General features: G+C 42.3%; 1 protein-coding gene and 1 long non-coding RNA gene across 2 annotated transcripts in view; one reads left to right on the forward strand and one right to left on the reverse strand.

Moving 5' to 3' along the window:
• Window positions 1–14,474, forward strand: part of LOC112550289 — a 32,039-nt gene extending 17,565 nt beyond the window's left edge. Inside the window, exons 2-3 of the long non-coding RNA XR_003094039.1 lie at window positions 11,458–11,571; window positions 14,170–14,474. This is a non-coding gene — a long non-coding RNA (uncharacterized LOC112550289). The remainder of the gene's footprint in view (window positions 1–11,457; window positions 11,572–14,169) is intronic.
• The window catches only part of OPN4 (opsin 4), a 28,973-nt gene continuing 14,987 nt past the window's right edge, over window positions 6,435–20,420 (reverse strand). The window contains 6 exon segments of the mRNA XM_014519966.1: window positions 6,435–6,489; window positions 7,653–7,680; window positions 7,683–7,759; window positions 14,224–14,362; window positions 19,573–19,576; window positions 20,019–20,166. Of these exon segments, the coding sequence (XP_014375452.1) occupies window positions 6,435–6,489; window positions 7,653–7,680; window positions 7,683–7,759; window positions 14,224–14,362; window positions 19,573–19,576; window positions 20,019–20,166 (451 nt within the window).

A 20,420-nucleotide genomic window follows, 5' to 3' on the forward strand; every position in this document is an offset into this window, starting at 1 on the left:
ACTCCATCCCTTTCCATTTGGGTGTTCTGTTGGTGATCAGAGTAGGTGCCTGGTCTTCCTAGGTGCCTGGCTTCATGTTCTAGGTAGAAAGGTTCATGAAGGAAGAAAACCAAGTGGCCTCGGGTCAGTGTAAGTTAGCTGAGCCTGAGGCTTTTGTTAAAGGTCTGTGATCAACGAGGTCCAGGCCATGTAAGAAAATAAATAAACCAATATAACTTAAATAATAGTGTCCACGTCTGCTTCAGGCCTTGCCTTGCCCCAGCAGCATAACATGACTGCCTTTCTTCAGCCAGTCGGGGCTCTTCAAGTTTTGCCCCATTGTTAGCCCAATCCAAGCAGGCTGGCCTGTTTTGATCCAAGCCCTTAAGGTAGCCTGCCACCATGGGTATTATGAACTCCTGTGGAGTCCCTAAAGGTACCTGTCCTCCAGTGGCTGCCTGATGGTCAGGGTTCTGTGGGGAGAGCCTTGGTTCTGTTGGTGGAAGGATGTGACATGGCCAGTGCCTACACTGGTGTCCTCCCCCTTCTGAGGCTCATCCTGCCTTATGCAGGAAGTTCTGGGTTGGCCTGGGCCAACCCAGACCCCTGCCTGCCCCCATTTGTCTTGCTTTGCCACTGGGTGCTGAGAGCTCCAAAGGGACCCATTAGCTCCTGCAATTGCAGCTTCTGGACCCTAGGCAGCATCAGCTGTGCTGGCTGCCTGTCCCCTTCTTGGGCTGGGAACATATGGAGCCTGGCTTCTGGCTCTCACTCCAGGTCAGCAAATGGGCCCATGGAGAGTGTGCTGCCCACTGGCTCCCTATCCCACTCAGGGAGTGGGGGTGCGAAGGAGCACACTGTCAGCTCACGGACTCACTGCTCTTCAGGGTTGAGTGGGAGTCCGCTGGCTGCAGAGCACTCCGGTAGTTGTCACTCCAGTAGGTGCGGGGCTCAGCCAGGTCCCTGCTGCAATGCTGTTGAATTAACTTGATTCAAAATCTGATTAACTTGCATTGCAAAATCTGGTTGGAAATAGTTTTCCTTGAGATCTTTCAAAATCATAAAAAAATTATTTTCTCCTTTGAGCACAACTGGAAGAGCTTGGGGGTGGAGAGGTGCAAATTCAAGCCTTGCTCTGAACTCATTCTAAAGGCTATCCCCAGCTGACCCAGCTGTAAATGGTACGTACCTCCTCATTTGGGGTAAGATGCCACAGGTAGTCAGATGTGATGCTGTCTAAACCATGGCCTTGTGTGCTGGTGGCTTCCTAAAGTGGTGTAATTTAACCACAGAAGCCCACTGTGACACTAGACTTGGGTGGACCATTAATATTTTTTTATCTGGAGTACAATTTAGCTGTAGGCTGATAATTTTATCAGCTCCCGAGAGTGATAATTAGAACCAGTTATAATTTGATTGAGCAGTCTTGGCACAAAATACATGGTGGAATTTGTTCTAGTTTGGGGCGGGGGGAGAGGTTGCATGTCCATGTTTAGAACGCTAGTATTTTCATTGCTATTCCTGTGCTAAAGAAATATCAAACAGTCAAAGAAAGAGGTTCAAGAGCAAAACAAAATTGTCTGGCTTTTGCCAGTTTACCTAAATATATATAGACCATTGTGTGTAATAACTTCAAATTTTTTGCTAAATTGATGATGCCACTTGCTATTTGGCTAGAACTCTTAATACAGTCAAGGTATGCAGTGTTCAACTCAAGTAAGTAAGGGAGACAAGAAGCCCCTAAAAATCCTATTTTTGTCCGAATACTTTCAACCTTCTGTTTTTCCAAGTAAGATCTGGTATTCATGATAGCTGGTAGAAGTTAGCTAAGAAAACATTCTGGTGCTTCCGCCTGTTATATGAACTGATAACATCTTTTTATCAGTATCACTATCCTTTCCTTTGTTAGCTAAGATTCAATCTGCATAATTGCAGGAATATGCCTGGGAAAATCTGATTGCAGTATCTGGGCTTTAGGTTTCTCTCTTTCTGGAAAAAAGATAGTAGAAAAAAACCCATGTATATACATTTTCTTAAAGCAGTATTTTTTTTTCAAAAATTCAGTAAATATATGTACACCATTGAAAGGGCGCTATGTCACAGCCCAAATTTTTTTAAAACTTTTTCAAAGCATTAAGTTGAATAGTATCTTTGCCATACAGTGGACTGAAATCAGAAGTATTGTATTTCATGGTATAGGTTGATGCAGTATATAAATCAACTCCATTTTTTTTATTAAAGTTAGGAATTTTGTAGATCTGGTATATAAGTTTACTTAACTGTTTGGATCAGAAAGAAGGGGTTGACTTGTAACGGTCTGTGCATGCCCTCACTGTGGGCTGGGCACCTGGGAGGTGGACATGTGCCACATGGCCACTTGCAGAGGATGGGTCTGGGCTTGGCTGGTGTGGCCCTATCCACTGTGAGTAGTGCTGTCTGGGCTGCGCCAGCCAAGCACTGAGTCTGGCACTGCTCGCAGGGTATGGGGCCATGCCAGCTGAGTGCCGAGCCTAGCCCTGTCTGCTGTGAGCAGTGCTGGGCTTGACGCTCAGCTGGTGTGGCCCAGAGGATGGGGGCGTGCCAGCTGAGCACCAAGCCTGGCGCTGCTTACAGGGAACAGGGATGGGTCTGGGGTTGGTGCTCGGCTCCCGTGCCCCCATCCCCTGCAAGTGGCACTGCCTGGGCCATTCTAGCTGAGCGCCGAGCCTGACCCCATCAACTGAGAGTGGTACTGCTGAGTGCTGAGCTCAGAACTGGGCTTGGCACTCACCAGGCACAGCCAGGCTCAGTACTTGGCAGTGCCACTCACAGCAGATAGGACCAGGCTTGACACCCAGATGGCACAGCCCCATCCCCTGTGAGTGGTACTGGGCTCACTGCTTGGCTGGTGCAGACCAGGCAGCACTGTTTGCAGGGGATGAGGACACTCCAGTGAAGTGCCAAGTCTGTTCCTGTCCCCTTTGAGTGGCACCAGGCTCAGCATTCACAGGGGACGGTGTTGAGTTTGAATTTTAAGAGTTAAAAATTGGGCTTCAAACTTTTTTGGTTACAAATTGGTTAAAAACTTTTGCAAATTGAATATTAACAAGCCGTTAATGACCAAGATGAAGACCCTGCCTCCAAAGAGCTGCCCTGCTTCCTTTTATTCTACAGAAGCAACATTTGGCAGTACCTAGTTCAGCAAAAGAGAACTGTTGGGAGCTTCTAGAAAAATGGTTCTATGAAGGATTTGTTGATTTGTCTAAATTTGAAGATAAAGCTTTTTCTACCACATTATCTCTGTTTTTACAGTCTTTCCTTCCCTCAAGCATTATTTAGTAACCTGGGGTGCCTATACATGTTCTCAGGGTGCGGGCATTTTAATTAGAGCAGCTCTTGGGAGCTCTTGGGAAATGTATGTGTACTGAGTCTGTGGGTATTGTCTATTGATTTTTGTCTAACTTTTGGCGTGTATAGTGTATAGGTGCTTGATTTGGTGATAGGTGTGCATGTGTCTAGGCTGGTAATTTGGGATATCTACGTGCCTGAGCTGGTTGTATGTGTGTGTGCATGCCCGATGGGGCTATATGCACCTAGAGTGTGTGTGTGCGCCTAATTTATGTGTTTGTGTGCATGTGCGTGCACACACAATTATACATCATGCTTCCTGTCTAACAGTGCAATATTGAGATCCTGAGCATTGGCCTGACCCCACAGGGCAACAAATGCCTCCTATGAGATGCTGTGTACCCAGTACCGTAATGCTGTATTTTTTGAAGGAATTTGGTCTGGGGCCAATGTTGCTTGATATTAATTGCTTGAATGTGGGAATGGAATATATTTATCATATTTGTAGATGGGACACAATTGGAAAGGGTTGCCAGTTTATTGTAGAATAGCATACATTTAAAGGATAAATTAGAGACATGAACTTAGATCAGGGCTGCCCCACTTCTAAGAGGACAGGAGTAGCATGCCCCCTGGGCTATGTGCTATGTGTGCTGCTTGCCATGTAGCAGACGCTCCTCAGCAATGTGGTGGCCCTGTGCACTGCAAGCCATGCCATTCCACCCTAACCATGCTACATGGCAAGGGTCCCCCTGTCACAGGCCAACTGGGCACTGTGAGTGTATCAATTTGGTTGTGGGCTGACTGAGCACTGCAAATGTATCAGCCACTGGGCTGTTTGGTTCGGGATTGAGGAGGTGCAGTTGGGAGTGAGCAAAGACAAGTTTCACTTGTAACAGTAAAGATAAATTTTACTTATAGCAGCAAAATAGCAGCAAAAATATGTTTTAGCAGCAAAATATGATTTACACATATAACAGTTAACAGAAAGGTTAAATTAATAAACAGATAATACAACAATAAGAGTTAAGAGTTGGCAGTGATAGTAACAACAGACAGACAAATTGACAAAGAGTTCCCACTTGGCTGGCAATTTATCGATAGTCCCTCAGTGCCAAGTACACACCAAGTTGATCCAGCGAAGTCAGGCGTCCCCGATTGATGCTGTCATCGGGAGCACCAGGGAAGATCCCTTAGTCAAGATCTGGTCCTTGCTTACACTGGGAGTCTGGAGTCCGGGCTTGGAACAGCAATGACTGTTCTGTTCCATCCTTCCTACTGGTCACCTGACGTGTGTATTCTTTTATATCTTGCCCTATGCTAATCTGTTGGCTTCAGAGCCACTCACAATCTTACTCTGCAGCTGTTACCCTATGGGATTAAAAGGTGTTAGAAATTATCATAATAGGCTACTGCCTAAACTTGGGTTTACCCAATAAGCAAATCACACCACATCACTTTGGGGTCTGAGATTAGCATTTACTCTGCCTAAATTCAACCCACTTGCTTACTTCCTTTTTGGAATTTTTTGAGAGTGTGTTAATTATACCTTGTGGTCAGGTTTGTCATTTTGACTGACCTTTAAGCAAGAACCGTTAGGTCAGCTAAAGTTTGCAGTTCTGTTTTCTGGTTCTGCTTCTTGGGGCCTGGTCTAGTTTTATGATTGGTACAGACAGTTAATTTTAACATTGCGGTTATACTTGTGACAGACAGGGTACATTTTGCGGGTTACAATCTTGCAAGCTTTGCCTTAGCTAGTATTAACTGTCATGCCAATTGTCAGATGCTTCCAAGAAGCAGACATTATTTGTTATAATTTGCTCATTGACCCCTTTGGTTCTGGCTGTCACATCCCCCCTATCCTACACAGTGCCAGCATCTGTGTCCTGCATGCTGTGCCATGTGCCCCCCTGCAACACTCCATGGTGGACTTCCCTCCCTCCCTGTGTTCCACTGTATCGTGCTGGGATTCCTGGGTCCCCCTGCTGCCACCTGCAGATTCTTTAGGCCCAATGAACAATGTTATCCAGGCCTACCCCCAGGGTTGGGGAGAGACTGTGCAAGCAGGAAGAGAGTGCAGGAGCCTGGAAATAGTGGCAGCAACACTGAAATGGTGGGAGGAGTAGTACCCAGACCATTTCAGGGGGCCACAAGTTAACTCCTTAAGAGCTGCATGTGGCTTTTGGCTTGCCAGTTGGGCAGCCCTGGGCTTAAACAACAAAATGAAATTCAACAAAGGCAGATGTAAGGGAATACACTGAGGAAAGAAAAACCAAATGATCTAATACAGAACAGCAATAACTAGCTCACTATAGCTTTGCTAAGAAGGATCCTGGGGATGTAAAAGATCATATGTTCAACATGAGTCAGTAATAATGTAATGATGTTGTAAGAAAAGGAAATGCAGTTTTGGGTTGAATGGTATGCAAGATGTGGGAACTGACAGTACCATTCTACTCAGCATAGACCTCAGGTGGAGTACTGTGCCCAGTTTGGGACACTAAATTTTATAGAGGTTGTAAAAAAATCTGGACAAGATCCAGAGACAAATGTGAACAATGATAAAGGGGCTGGACCGTAAGCTGTACAAGGTTGAAAGAGCTATGTATGTTACTTGGAGAAAAAGAAAGGGGGAAATGACAACAATCTTCAAATATCTTATATAAGGAAGAAAAAGTACAATTGTTCCTCCTTATTATAGAGGGAAAAACTAGAGACAATGGGTTTAAGCTACAGCAAGTCAGTTTTCAGTTAAAATCTCAGGGGGAAAAAATCTTAATTGTAAATATGGTAGGGAACAAGGGAAGTCATGGAATCTTGTTCATTGTAGGCTTTCAAGAAGCTAGATAAATCAACCTAGACGGACATCTAGGAACAACAAATGTTACATCTGTGGCTGGACTAGATGAACCTTGAGCCCCTTCTTATCCTATGATTCTACAGGAAAATTAATTACTCTGCACTTAAAACCACACACCTCTCATGGACTTTCCTTACTGATTCACTGTCTGAGAGAGAGGACAGATGTTTTTTTTTTCCCTTTCTGCAACCCATTTATATCAGAACACGTGACTGGCAACAGTGGCTCATCTGGTGGAAGGACAGCTGCTGTAAGACTTGGAGACTTTTCAAGACACTCTCAGGATGGATCCAAGGCATGGAATGTATTTTGCAATGGCCATTCTAGTAAATAAGAAATAGAACCAATCAGTTCACTCTGTCTAAATAAAACTGCCAGTATAAAAATCTGCTCACCATAAATAGTGTATTTATTGAGAAGTTCAGACACATACTGCAGATATTAAAAATTACTGGGTATAAGGGACAATGTTTTCCAGATTTCAGCTCTCTTGTGCACAATTGTCCTGTAAAACTGTTTTTAAAAAATGAAATATGATTGATTTATAGTGTTCTGCTGAGTCTGGGTTTAGTATTGACATTGCTTGGCAGATAAGAACATTAAAATGTAATTTTTCCACTGAAAGTAGCTATTAAAATGTTTTATCTGCTCAAAGTTTAAAATTGGGACAAAAATTAAACTTCTGGACATTTAAACAGCACCTTACAGAAGTACTATGTAATGAATTATTTTAATCTCTTCATAAGCAGCTGGTTTCCTCCTGGGTATCTATTTGCATAGTACTGTAATACATTGTACAGTAAACCATTCCTCCTATGTGATGCCTGGGATCCCTTTTCTGCATTAGCTGCTACCCCGCAACCCAAAAAGCTTTTCAGGAGAGGTGAAGCAATATTGTGTGGCCTTCCTCTCACTTGCCCTAGGATTGACCCTGGATGCTCCAGCTAATAAGAAATAGTCACTTGGCACCTGACCTGTGAAAGCCTGAAGAGTGAAGGGTAGACCCTAAACACAGGAAAGAAATTGACTCATTTACCAAACTACAGTTCTCACTGGCCTGATTAATTTAAGAAACTGTACTCTTTGGAAGATTGACAAATGTGTTCATCTTCCAAGGACATATTTCAAAGCAAAACACCATAAAACTTGGTTTTAGCTGGGAAAGGTCTCTACCTTTTATCTATGATCAATGAATACAGTTCATCCCCCCGCCCCATAAATGTCTCTAGCTCCCATCTGCACAGTAATTTGTTCTGAGTACAAACTGCACTGACATTTATAAGACATTCAGAACAGGATTTCTTTCTCTTTTTTTCTTTTCTTTTTGGTTTTATGCACTTTTGCAGTGGTAATATGAGCAGGTGAAGCAGAGTTCATGCACTAGCAAGCAAAAGCATTTCAATGAATCCATGAAAGTTTTATCAGGGAAATAGTTAGCATCTGGTTTTCTTGATATATTAATTCTATCTGAAAAGAGCCAACTTACCTGAATTTAGGATGAGTAACGGCATAATGATGGGATTGTGAATGGCAGAAGCTTTGGCAATCACAGCTGGTATGGAGTTCATGTAGGGTGTCAGGACATGGGAATATATAGAGTAATACAAATTAATTTTTTAGTAACTTATTCTGCATAATCTATGCACTGTTGCACACAGTTTGGTACATGTTCAGGGACTGTACTACATGGCTGCCACCCAAGAGAGGAAAGTACAGTAAGGAGGTAGGATTAATCTACCAGTGGGAAAGGTTCCATTCTGTGCTTGTAAGGGTTGGTTTTATCTCTCTCAGATTCATTTTATCTCTCTGAACACAAGTTCAGCCCAGGCTTATAGCTCTAAAATCATGGAGCCCACTTCCATCAACCAAGCTACCATCAGGTTTTTTTTTATTGACTAGGAACTCCCTTTTCTGAGTAGCAGGAGGAATTCTAAATTGCCCCTTAGGGCACAAACAGAAATGATAGTTTTTGCCTGATCTGGCCATAGAAAGTGGCTTATTGCTGTTGCCCTGAGGGGTCAGGCCAATGCTCAGGATCTCAATATTGCGCTGTTAAACAGGACTGTGTGGTGTACAATTGCACATGCACACATAAAAATCAATTAAGCACACATACACTCACTAGGTGCATACACCCCTACTAGGCATACACACTTACACTAGCAGCTCAGATACACAAACGTTCAAAATAATTAGTCTAGGTTCATGCACACCTATCACCAGTTTAAGCCCATACATGCTACACACACCAAATTTAGAGAGAATCAGTTACTAGTTACCAACACCCGCACATCCCATACACATACGTGGATTACTAATTCATATACCACACGCACAATTATATATATATATATATATATGTGTGTGTGTGTATTCACTAATTCACACACATACCACCCACCTACACATACACACAGGTGAGTTCCTAAGTTGGGTGTTGTGATGTGTATGTATGTATATGCTTGGTGTACTTGGGATACCTGGGAAAAGGTTAAGGTAAGAAAGTCAAAGTGTAAGGATTTAAAGTTACCAGGACTGGGATTAGAACCATTAAACTGCAGGGGCCTGGGCTGAAGAACTGAGGCTTGGGGGTAACTTTAGGTTAATTGATCTTAATTGATTAAAAGACAATGCCCAAAGCCTGCAGAACAGGGAAGCATGCCGGCACAGAGTCTGGGACTGGAGCCAAAGCTACGGGGGAGCTGAAAAGGTAGCTGCTGGAGAGGGAAAGTGGGACTAAGGGAAAGTGTGGGTGTTAAAGAGGGGCTCTGGGTGTAGGGGAGCCAGAAAAGTCTGGGAAGCTGCAGGGGTGGGGAGCCTGAAACCAGAGACACGGGTGGGGGGGGAGAGCCTGAAACCAGAGAGATGGACAGTAGAAAATCACAGAAAAAGCAGCAGGAGAGACTGAAAGGCAGCAGGGGCAGCAGGAAAGCTGAGAAAGGCAGCAGAAAGTCACAGGGAAAAGCCTGTAGGAATTGAGAGGAGATCGGGAAACTAGTGGAGAGAGGTGGGGGCTGGAATTGAGAGAGAGAGAGAGAGAGAGAGAGAATGAGGCTGGAATTTAAGATAAGGAAGGAACTGGGATTCAGTAAAACATGACCCAACTCAGGGTTGCAAATGACAGTGGTTTTATTGAACAGGGGAGATGGTGACACAATGCCAAATTCATTCCCTTGCACCCACCCACACAAAATGGCAGCAGGGGTTAGAGAGGCTTGGTGCCAGGGCTGAAGTCCACTGAAGTCCAGGAGGAAAGAGGCAAAGAGAGAAAGAGAGAGTCCAAATTGTAGGAGGAGGTGTGCAGGTAATATCTACCTATCCCAAGCTGGAAGTTGATCCTCGATGGCCAGTCGGGGTCTCCTTCAGCTTGGTGTTGTCCAGAGGGGTCACCGGCAGGGCCTCTGGGGTGGATAGGTGACATGAAGCTGGTCTGGTCCAGATGGAAATGGCGTTCCCACTGGGTCTATCTTCACTGCCCCTTTTTACTGGGGCAGACCTTGTGTAACCCTAGTGACAGGAGGCATGCCCAGGAAAGGGTCAGCCCCCGGTGTACTGAGCATGTGTGCTCCATGCAGGGATGTGCAGTTTCTGGTGTCTGTAATGGTGAGAGTTGCTGGTTTTGCAGGGTCCTTTGTCTTTCAAATGCTGGTCTTGTCTCTGTTCCTGGGTGAGGTCCGTGGTTCCTGGGTGAATCAATGCGAGGTGATGGCCCAGTCATTACAGGCCATTCAATAGAGGCCTGCTACCATTGTATTTCAATCATTCCCAATCACACACATTCATCGGGGAACCGATTTACATGGGAGGGGTACGTGACTCATACAGTTGCAACATGGGATGCCCAGGCAGAAAACAGAAGATGGAGACTTGACATATAAAATGGAAACTTGACATGACTTTGGTTCACTTACAAACACAGGCCTAAACCATACAATATCCATATGAAACAATAAAAATCAGTATGAAAATGATAATAATACAATATACAACAGTAAAAATCAATACAAACTTAATAATAATACAATATAAAACGGTGTATATCCAAAACCAAAAACTTGCTACCAAAATAAAAATATTTCAAGCTTATCCTACCTCTTAGCTTATTTATACTTATCTACAGAGAAAAGAGAGGGAGAGAAAAAGTCAGAAATGATTGGGGAAAGGGAGGGAATGCATTTTAAAATAAAAAAAAAAAAAAAAGAAACTGGGGTTTTGCTACATTGCCATGACTAAACAGAAGTGCACAGTTACAGACCACTTAAATGACAGATTGGGCAAAAGTGTGAATCCTCATTACATGAGGGGCCGGATGAATATGTTTCAAAACAGAGCTTCTGTAACTTGTGTCTGTGCTGTCTCCCAGCCTCAAGCTGTTTTCAGAATGGGAGGGAGGGAAAGGGAGCAGAGGAAGTTCTGTCTGGGGTTTTTTCAGCCCCTACTGGAGGATGGGGGAAGGCTCCCACTGAGGTGGCAGGGCTCCAATACACCCACCGCACCCTCCAGTGCTGCCTGGGGAACCACTAGAATGAGATCCCTCTTCTCCCTTTCCCTCCTCCCATTCTGAAAAACAGACTGGTTGGGAGACAGGAGGGTCTGCTGCTAAGGGAAACCAGCTGCAGGCTAGCAGCTAGATTCCCCTTCCCCGTGGACCCAACAATGAACTGCTGTTTGGTCTGGGGTAACACTGTAATTCAGAATGCTTCCTGCAAAATGTTCTCAGTTACAGTGGGGGAGCTGCACTTCTGTTTGAACCCTTAGGATCTCTAGTAAGAACCTCTTTTCCCAAAGATAACATCCTTTCCTCAGACATAGTCCTTGCTGAAAGAGCAATTATCAGCTATTATCTATATCAGCTACTATTAGCCCCAGTGCAATGCTTCCAGTTTTATCTAGCCCTCATTAACCTATTTCTTGCTCTCAGGTGCTTAGGTCTATAACCCTTCCTCCCACCTCCCTCATGCACTGACTTTTTTCATTTTTGTGGCAGCACAAAATGCCCCTTCTCTTCCATGGAAAGTTTCCTATGATATTATGTAGTGGCCTAACATGATACTGCACCAAGCAATCATCCCTTTTAGTGGAACTTTTTGTTACATTTATCAAACACAGTTTATGGTCTCTGACCAAATGGGAACAGGCCCCTTGAAGATATCAGTGGAGTTTCTTCATGGATTGCTTCATGCATGACCACAAACATTCCTTCTCAAAACTAACCTAAGACTTCTCTGTTAGCAGTTTTCAGTTCATAGTATCCTGCTCACCAGTTCACCCTTATCCTTCTTTTGAGACAGAGCTCCCAACTCTACCCTGATATCATTGGTCTGGAGCAGGGCTATCCAACTTGCAGCCCATGAGCCATATGCAGCCCACAAGATGAATTCATGGCTCCCAGGCTCCTGATTCAGGTACTGCTCCCTCAATGCTCTCTTGTTGCTGCTGCTGGGGTCTCTGTGCTCCCCATCTTCCCTCCTCTCCCCAATTCAACTTTTGCTGCCTGCTTCTACCCCTGGGAACAGGGTGGGGTAGCCTGTATGGCCCAGGAAGGCTATGTTTTGGGAAGAATAGGGCACCCATGTAGAGCTTCACAGTGCAGTGGGGAGGCACGTGTAGTGCATTGAGGAAGGAGTCCAGGCCACAGGGGATGCCTAGCCCATGCAGCTTGTGCCTCTGGCTGCTCAGAAGTTAGACAGCCTTGGTCTGGAGGATAAATTCCCTGGAAATATTTGGAGAACATTGTTATGGGTGATGCAAAATGTTCTGGTTGGGGCTGAAAAATTGTCTCACATTTTAAGCTCCTAGAAACCTATTTATTGGGGGAGGGCAGGAGGAGGTTGTCAATGTTTTGGTGAAAAGTGTAGTTAATGAGGCAAATGATGACATAAGTCTTCCATTTATGGTGGCTGTAGGGCAACATCATCACTGAGCATGTACTATGTCAACTTAATCTTCCCCAGCCAAAGAGATATTAGTAGTTACTCTTTCCTGTTGCACATTTTGTTGGTCTTTCAGGCTCTCTGGCCTCATAGATTCCAACACTTTCCCCACAAGGCATAGATTAGGAGACAATGTATCTAGTTAAACAGTGGTATGTTCTGAACCTCAGGACTTAGTCTGTTTATCTTTTTAAAGGCACAGTAGGTTCCATAAGAAGCAAAAATGCACAGCCCAAAATAAGAAAAAAAAGCATAGGAAAAGACAAAATTACTTTTCTTTCCAGCTTTCTTCATTTGTAAATATTCACGTCAACTTCTGGAGGCTCATAAATTAGGCCATGTCCTATTTTTGAGAGCTTATGATTATAAGGTATAGCGTAAGAGTGAAGTCTAGCAAATACTTGTGGTTCCTAAGGACAATTTTGAATCACACAGATCTATCCAACCTCTGGCCCCATGCTACTTGGTTTTACCACTTAGTTTTTCAAGACATCTCCTTGACTTTCATAGAGGCATCTTCTATCTTCCTTTGTCTACCTTGATTTTCTACCCTAAATATCCAGTCCGCTTTGGTTTCTCTGGGCATGTCTACAAGAGATGTTTACACAAGTTGCTTAATTAGCCCCATAATAAAAGTCTCAGTGTCTACATATGCAGTGCTATTAGGATGGAGTAAACTAATTAACTCCTTCATAGAGTAGCATTTGTAAACACAAGTACTAACCTATGGTAGAGTTTTTTACTCTGCAGCACCACATGTGTAGATGCTGGCAGGGCTGGCTGGGGCATGAGGGTGCCTAGCAGCAAGCCCCATGCCCCACCCAGCTCCTCCACAGCATGTTGAGCTGGGTCAGAGCAGCCCCAGGCTGGCAGATTGACCCCCTGGGCTGCCTGCTAGGTGGACTGCTCTGACTCATATGAATGAGCTTTGGTCATATGAATGTGCTGTGCATGAATATACATGATGCCTGGGAGCAATAAGCTCTGGTGCAATATGCACCAGAGTTTATTGCTACACATTAATTGCATGTGTAGACAGGCCCTGTGTGATGGAAGACAAGGTTGCACCAGTCTGACTTTACTAAAATCATCATGGAAAATTAAATGATTAAGAGGAGAATCTGCTTCCTTTGTGGAGAGGATTTAAATTCTTATCTGATTGACCCCCTCCTTAGATAGAATGAACACCTCACAGCCAGCTTGTTCCTTTCTAATGGAAAGGTTTTAGAGTGCTTCCAGTTAGTTGCTTTCTGCTTCTTAGAGCTTGTAATAACCTCTTCCTTACTTTTAAGATATATAGAAGCATTTCAATAGTTTTTCACTTAAGAATTTTAGTTTGCTTTACAAACAATAATAATCTAAGCCTTCCTGAATGTAGATAACTTTGTTATATTCATTTTAGAAATGGGTAAGGTGAGACGAAAGTAAGGTTAAATGACTTAGTGACTATCACATATTAAATCAGAAAGAGCAGCAAGATAGAACCTAAAACTCCTAATGCCTGATCTCATACACATAACTAGGTTGAATACCAATATGTATATACTTATTATGCCTTTAGTCTGAAACATAGAATATCAAATGCTGATAGATTAATAGGTGGAAGAAGTGCAATATTGTTTATATTTAAAATTCCAGTACTCATAGTTACCTTTATGTGCATCACTAAAAGATTTGAATCAAGAAACTTAACACAGAGAGCCTGATTTTGATTTCACTTCTACTGTTGGAAATCAGAAGTAATTCCATCTAAACCAATGGATTTACACTAGTATGAAACTGAGTGTGACAGAAGAACTGGGAACACAGTATACCTTTTCAGCCCCAGGTAACCATATGGATATGTTCAAATACACTTGCGTAGGGAATCTGAATCTTAAAATTCGTTAGCATGATTTCATGCATTGCCAATAATTAGGTTTCTTGTTTTAAAAAATCAAATTGAGAGAAAAAATGCAGTTAGCATATCTGCATTTGTCACATCACCCCTGAATGTGTGAACATTTGCCATTAACTTCAAGCATGAGAGATGACAGCTACTTTGAGTTTCATCATTTGCTTCTCTTACAGTTTCACACCTTCTGGTTTCACTGAATTTTTTCTTGCTGACATATTCAGAATTACCCAGCAAAAGCTACCAGAGCTACAACAGAATATGTTGACCAGGAAATGATGTAAAGCAAGATGACAATCAAGGCAACTTTGGCCATCTTCCATTCATTCTTCATCCTCTGCTATTGCCTCTGGGATTCTTTATTATCACCTGAAACATCCTAGGGTGAAAAAAGCATTATTGCAACAGACACAACAACAAAAACTCTAGGGAGAGGAGGATTAAATAAATGTCTTCGCAAAATGGGACAGACGACTGGCCCCTAACCAGGTAATGCTAAAATGACCCCCAGACCATATATCGTTCTGTACAACTGCTCTGAAATTGAGGCTCTGTCCTGCACATGCTAATCAATGGCAAGATCCCCTTTGACTTCAGCATGAGCAAGACAGAGTCCAGTGTCAATGTTATCTTTCCAGAATAAGGCTCTTGATTATTCAGATACCTTTATTAATCTATACATGGTCCCTTTGGGTAAATCAGAGATGTGGGGTGGAAACATTTCTGGAAAATTTTCCAGTGCTTTATTTTTCTGTGTGAAATTTTCCATTTCTAAATATTCATTGTTTCATAAAATTCTTTAGTAACAAGGAATGGATGCCAAAACAATATTAGGTAAGCTTGGCAGTTTCAAAGTTGTAATTGTTTTTCAGGTGATTATCCCTAGGAAGTGTGAGAGAGAGTACATATATGTTTTATTGGTTTGTAACAGGAGGGTAAATACACTCGCATAATAATCCAAACCAAAAATCAAGTTATGAATTCACCTAATTGGCTGTGCGGGTCAAATAAAATCCAAAGTTAAAATTCTTATTTCATCTCAGACTGGAAGCGAAAGCAAAACCAAAACTAAAACTGTGCTTAATTTTTGTTTCACTTTGAGTTCAGCAAATACACAGAGCAGTGTCTCATTTATTTCCTTGAGTTGGGAAAGCTGGAAGTATTTGCATAAAATCTGTTAGTTTTTTAGTACGTTTGGTTTGAAGTAGTCATCATAATGCCTAATCAGAAAAAAACTAGTGTGGGGCATCATTATAGTGAAGTGCAAGCCACTGAAGGAAGGAAGAAAGTTGGTAGATGTAAATATTGTGCCCAGGAGTATGCTAACAACACAACAAGAATGAAGAAACATTTATAACATGTAGAAACTGTCCTGAAAGAGTACAAGCCATATACAGAAAGCTATTACAACCAAGTGGTGAAACAAAATCATCTGAATAAAGTCTACTTTAGGAACCCTATGCAAGTAAACAAATTAATATGTTAAACAACACACAGTATAGACTAGTATCTGTATTGTTTTAAAACATTATAATTTTAAAAGTTGTTAATACAACTCTGGACTATTATTTATTTATTTAAAATATTTGTATCCTGCTTTTCTGCTTGCACTAAGCACCCAAAGTGGCTTAGGCTTAACAATATGTATTTTTTAATTACATAGTAGATAAATAGTTAACTATTTCAGCCCAGCAGAGTGAGCCGAGTCCTTTGACTCTGCTGTGCCAGAGCAACTGAGCAGCAGAGTATTATTTCTGGCAGGGAGGGGGGAAGCAAGCTGCCTGCCGCTTCTCCTTCTGATGGATAAGGCCAGACTAGAATAGGTTAAAATAAAAACCTTTCTCCCCTTTTGTTGCAGGAACTTAGTAGCTCAAGTGAAATAGCAGATTTGCAAAAAATGGAAAATGAAAATGTTGAGCTGCCAGGTCTGGGAGAAGAAGAAGCAGGATCCTCACTTTCAAGATCATTGTCACCAGATATGTGATCCATCATGAGCAGCTGTTCAAGACAGTCAAGCTTTTTATCAAGCTTTGAGGACAAAATGTCAAAAGAAAATCATGAAAAAGCAGATGAGACTTTAGCTTGAGCTATATTTGCAAGTGGTACACCTCTTTCCATAACTGAAAATCAATACTGGAAGGAGCATTACATACTAATTCGCCCATCATATAAGTTACCATCACATTATCGCTTATCACATTCTCTCTTAGATAGAGAGTATGGCAGAGTTCAAACAATGGTTATTCAAAGGACTGGTCAAGCAGAATCACTGACTCCAATGCCAGATGGATGGACTGATATACAAGGAAATTCTTTATTAAACATCATGTTAGCAACACCTGAACCAATATTCCTGAAAGCAATCACTACCACATCGTCTTGTCATACAAGTGAATACATATCCAAATTACTGAGTGAAGAGATTGAAAGTGCAGGTCCATCCAGGGTACAAGCCCTTGTAACTGATAATGCAAGTAGCTTGAAAGCTGCGTGGCAAGTATTAAAGGCATAGTATCCTCATTTAATAATATTTGGCTGTCTTGCTCATGGGTTGAATCTTCTGGCAAGGGACAAAGTAAGTGTGAATACAATGCAGACAATATTAACAAACTGCAAAGTGATTGTGAAGGTATTCAACAATCATCATGTTGCTAATCAGACTTTGAAGAAATTACAGAAAGAGAAGCAGGGGAAGGAAAGTGCACTTTTATTGCCAGAAGAAACTAGATGGGGCTCAGTCACAAAGTGTTTACATAGTTTGCTGTGCACAAAGAACTATTTGCAACGTGCTTCAATAGATGACACAGTATCCCAGATTATTCCTGTGAACTTTCAGAAGCAGATTCTCAACAACGATGTGTTCTGGGTTCGAGTTCAAGGAGTATTCAATTTGCTACTACCAGTTTCAGTGGCTATTAAGAAACTTGAAGGAGATACACCGAGCCTTTCAAATATTTCAGAGATATTCAGACAACTGAATGAAAAATTTAATTGAGCTTTTGTCACCTTCACCTCTATCCCAAAAAGAAGTAAAACAAATGTTTACTAAGAGATCTGAGTTTTGCTGTCATCCAGTTCATCTGACAGCAAATCTTTTGGATCCTCAAAACAGAGGACAACATTTATCAGAAGATGAATTATCTATTGCTCTTGATACAATCATGGAAGTAGCTAAGAATGTCCCCAACATCAATGAAATAGCCATGATGACAGACATTGCTGAGTATTGCACAAAAAAACTTTGGAGCAAAGACATCTTTTGGCGGGCAGCAGAGAATATGTCTCCTCTCACGTGCTGGAAGGGATACTGTAACACCTGACTGTTGTCCAGGATTGCTTTAAGAATCCTAGGCATTCCACCAACAGCAGCTTCTTGTGAATGGAGCTGGAAGGCTTTCAGCTCAATCAAGACAAAAAAGAGGAATAGACTAACAAATGAACACACCACTAAACTTGTTTCTGTTTTTCAAAATCTCTTGCTTCTGGAGAATCAGTCAGAAGCACAATTAGTGAAGACGATGCAGTGTGATGATAAGTTGCCCTTGCCCAGAGACTCATTGGTAAAACCCATCTTTTAGCAAAAGAGAATATGATTCAAGTAGTTGTGAATCAGATTTGCCTCAATCTGATTCTGAAATGGAACTAATAAATAGTGCAACTAATTCTACAGATAGTGACAGTGAAACTGGAGGTACCGCTATGACCTCAGTGGAAGAAAGTTAAACTCTGTTGAAGTAGATGAATAGACAACCATGGCATATCATGCACAGTAGGGCTGTGTGAAGCTTATGTCACCAATTTGATTCAGAGGAGATTTGGCTTGATTCAGTGGCCAAATCTCTTAATCCAAATTGAATCAGTAGACCCATTAAAAGGTCCAAATCGAATCCAAAGCCTCCAAATCAATTCAGAGAGATTTAGAGATTTGGATCAGCCAGGGAGAGGCAGTCAGAGCTGGGTGGCTGCAGGTTCTCCTCCGGCTCCTCTGGTTGTGCCTGCCTCTCCCCATGTGGGGTAGCCGGAGGAGAAACCCCCATGGCTGCCCTGCCTAGCCCCAGCCTCCCGGCACTTAAAAAAAGAAAAAGAAAAAAAAAGCTCTCCATTCACCAGCTGCAGCAGCAGCAATGACTGGGGCCTCTGAGGGCTCATGGCAGAGCTCCCCCCCACCCCCCCAATGCAGCGCATAGCAGTGGGGGGCAGCGGGAATCAGCCCCCACTTGGCACTGGCGCAGCAGCTGTCACATCGCGCAGGTACAGCGTGGCTCAGCAGGGCACCACACACTGTCTGGGAGCTGGGGCAGCTCCACCTGTCAGCCAGAGCCTAGCACTGCTTAGCCCTAGTGGCCCCAGCTCCCACACAGTGCGGGGCACCCTGCCAGGCGTGGGGGGGGGCAATCCCCACTGCCCTCTGTTGCCCCCCACTGCATGGGGGGACTTTGCCATGAACCCTCAGAGGCCCCGATTGCTGCTGCTGCATCCAGTAAGTTTGGGGCTTTTTTTTTTTCAAGTGCCAGGAGGCAGGGGCCAGGCAGGGCAGCCATGGGGGCTTCTTCTGAGGCTCCCCCTGCCCAGGGAGAGGCAGACACAGCTAGAGGAGCCACAGGAGAACCTGCAGCTGCTCAGCTGTGTGTGCCTCTCCCCAGCAGATCCAAATCTCTGAATTGGTGCTGAATCTCCGATTCTGATTTGACTGAATCAAATAGGGATGGTGATTTGAATCACAAAATCGAATCACTGTCCTCCAAATTGGCCAAATCCAAATTTAATACTTCCTTATTTGCACAGGCCTAATGCACAGTTCTTTGGGTGTGCTAAAATTAGTGTGTCAACAGTTTTCAGTGCCTTTATTTTTTGTCCTTAAATTTAAACAAACAATGTAAGGGAAGTACATGCTATTGTATATTGTCTTTACATTTTTACAAATATTCCAATAAAAATAATTTATTTCCACATAAAGCTTTGGATTTGTTTGAATATAACATTTAAACCACATTAAGTGCGCTGTATTTAATTTTTTTCCTAATCAAATATTTCAGTTCAAATACTTGTGACTATTAGGACATAAAGTTAACACGGGGGTGCTTTTTTAGTTTTGTTTACCAGATCTAAGTCAAATAAACATGCTAAATCAGATCAGACTCTATTTAGGGCACTGGAAAATTTTCCAGAAAACCCACATCTCTGGGGTAAATAGGAAAAAAATGTGGTTATTTTCTAGGATCAGATTTTTTTTCTTACTACCACTCTATAGTTCGTAGCTCATATGTAGATAGATACATTGATTTCAATAGTAAATAGTAATTTTGCTACTCCATAGAACTTAAAGTGGCAATATTTGGCCCTTAATTTGCAATTTCTGTAGTTTTTGTTTAATAAATTCCTGCCTTGTTTCACCTCCTCATTATTTTGTGTTGAATACTAAATTCAGAGCTGACTTTCTCCTCCTTCTTGTAGATGACTAGTACCTTGCAGGTGAGCCCTTGAATCCACTTACTGACATGAGACTGACTGTATCTGTGCAGACCATCGGCCTGTCTAGATCAAGACACTGTGCAAGAGAGAATTCTGAACAGCTTTACTTCCCTTCTGCCTGGGAAATTTTCCACTGTTTCTCTTTGTATTTTTTTAAAGCTACTTTGCATAAGTCTAATGCCTATGCAGAGGAGTAAAAACAATACCCCCGCCCCCAACATCTGGTCCTGATTGGCATTGAGTCAAACAATTCATTAGCTGTATCAGGTGCCTCTGAAATTCTGTCTTTTCTAGTCTTGATTCATCTACTATTGCTATTCACAGCCTTTTAAAAATTGCTAGTAAATATTGTAAACAATGCTGAAGCTAGTAGAGAACTTTGGAAACTTCTTTCAGCATTCACCTTTTTTGCCATGCTAAAATTTAACTGGAAACTTTTGCTTTTGTGTTTCAGTCTTTTATATAAGATAAAAGAATATTTTTTAAATTTATACTTTTATGGGTTTTTGGTTAAATATAAAATCCAATGTGTTCCCTAAAGAAGGAATGGAACTTGAATATTGGTGACTCACTTGTTGGCGTTCCTGACAGCCCTGAAAATAAAGATATAGCTGCATATGATAGCAGTCAGAGAAATAAAGAAGACAAAGCAGAACAGGAGCATTGTGTAGGCACGGACTGAAGTGGTAAAGGTCAGGAACATAACCACATTTAAAGAGAGGCAGAAGAAGAAATAAGCGACAAAGCAATTTTTACTAGGCACTATATGTATGTATGCATGTATGTATTTATTTATTATGCAATTTTGGTGCAGCAGCAAAAAGAGAAAGTATTAACAATATCTCTGGGATTTGAAAATAATCTAATCTGATTTTATTTGTTGAAGAAAGAGATTTGATAGGGACACCTTTTTTTTTTAACATCTCTTATAATTCCTGACTCCATTGGCCTTCAT

This window comes from Alligator sinensis, unplaced genomic scaffold (assembly GCF_000455745.1).
Source record: "Alligator sinensis unplaced genomic scaffold, ASM45574v1 scaffold94_1, whole genome shotgun sequence".
Classification (NCBI taxonomy): domain Eukaryota; kingdom Metazoa; phylum Chordata; order Crocodylia; family Alligatoridae; genus Alligator; species Alligator sinensis.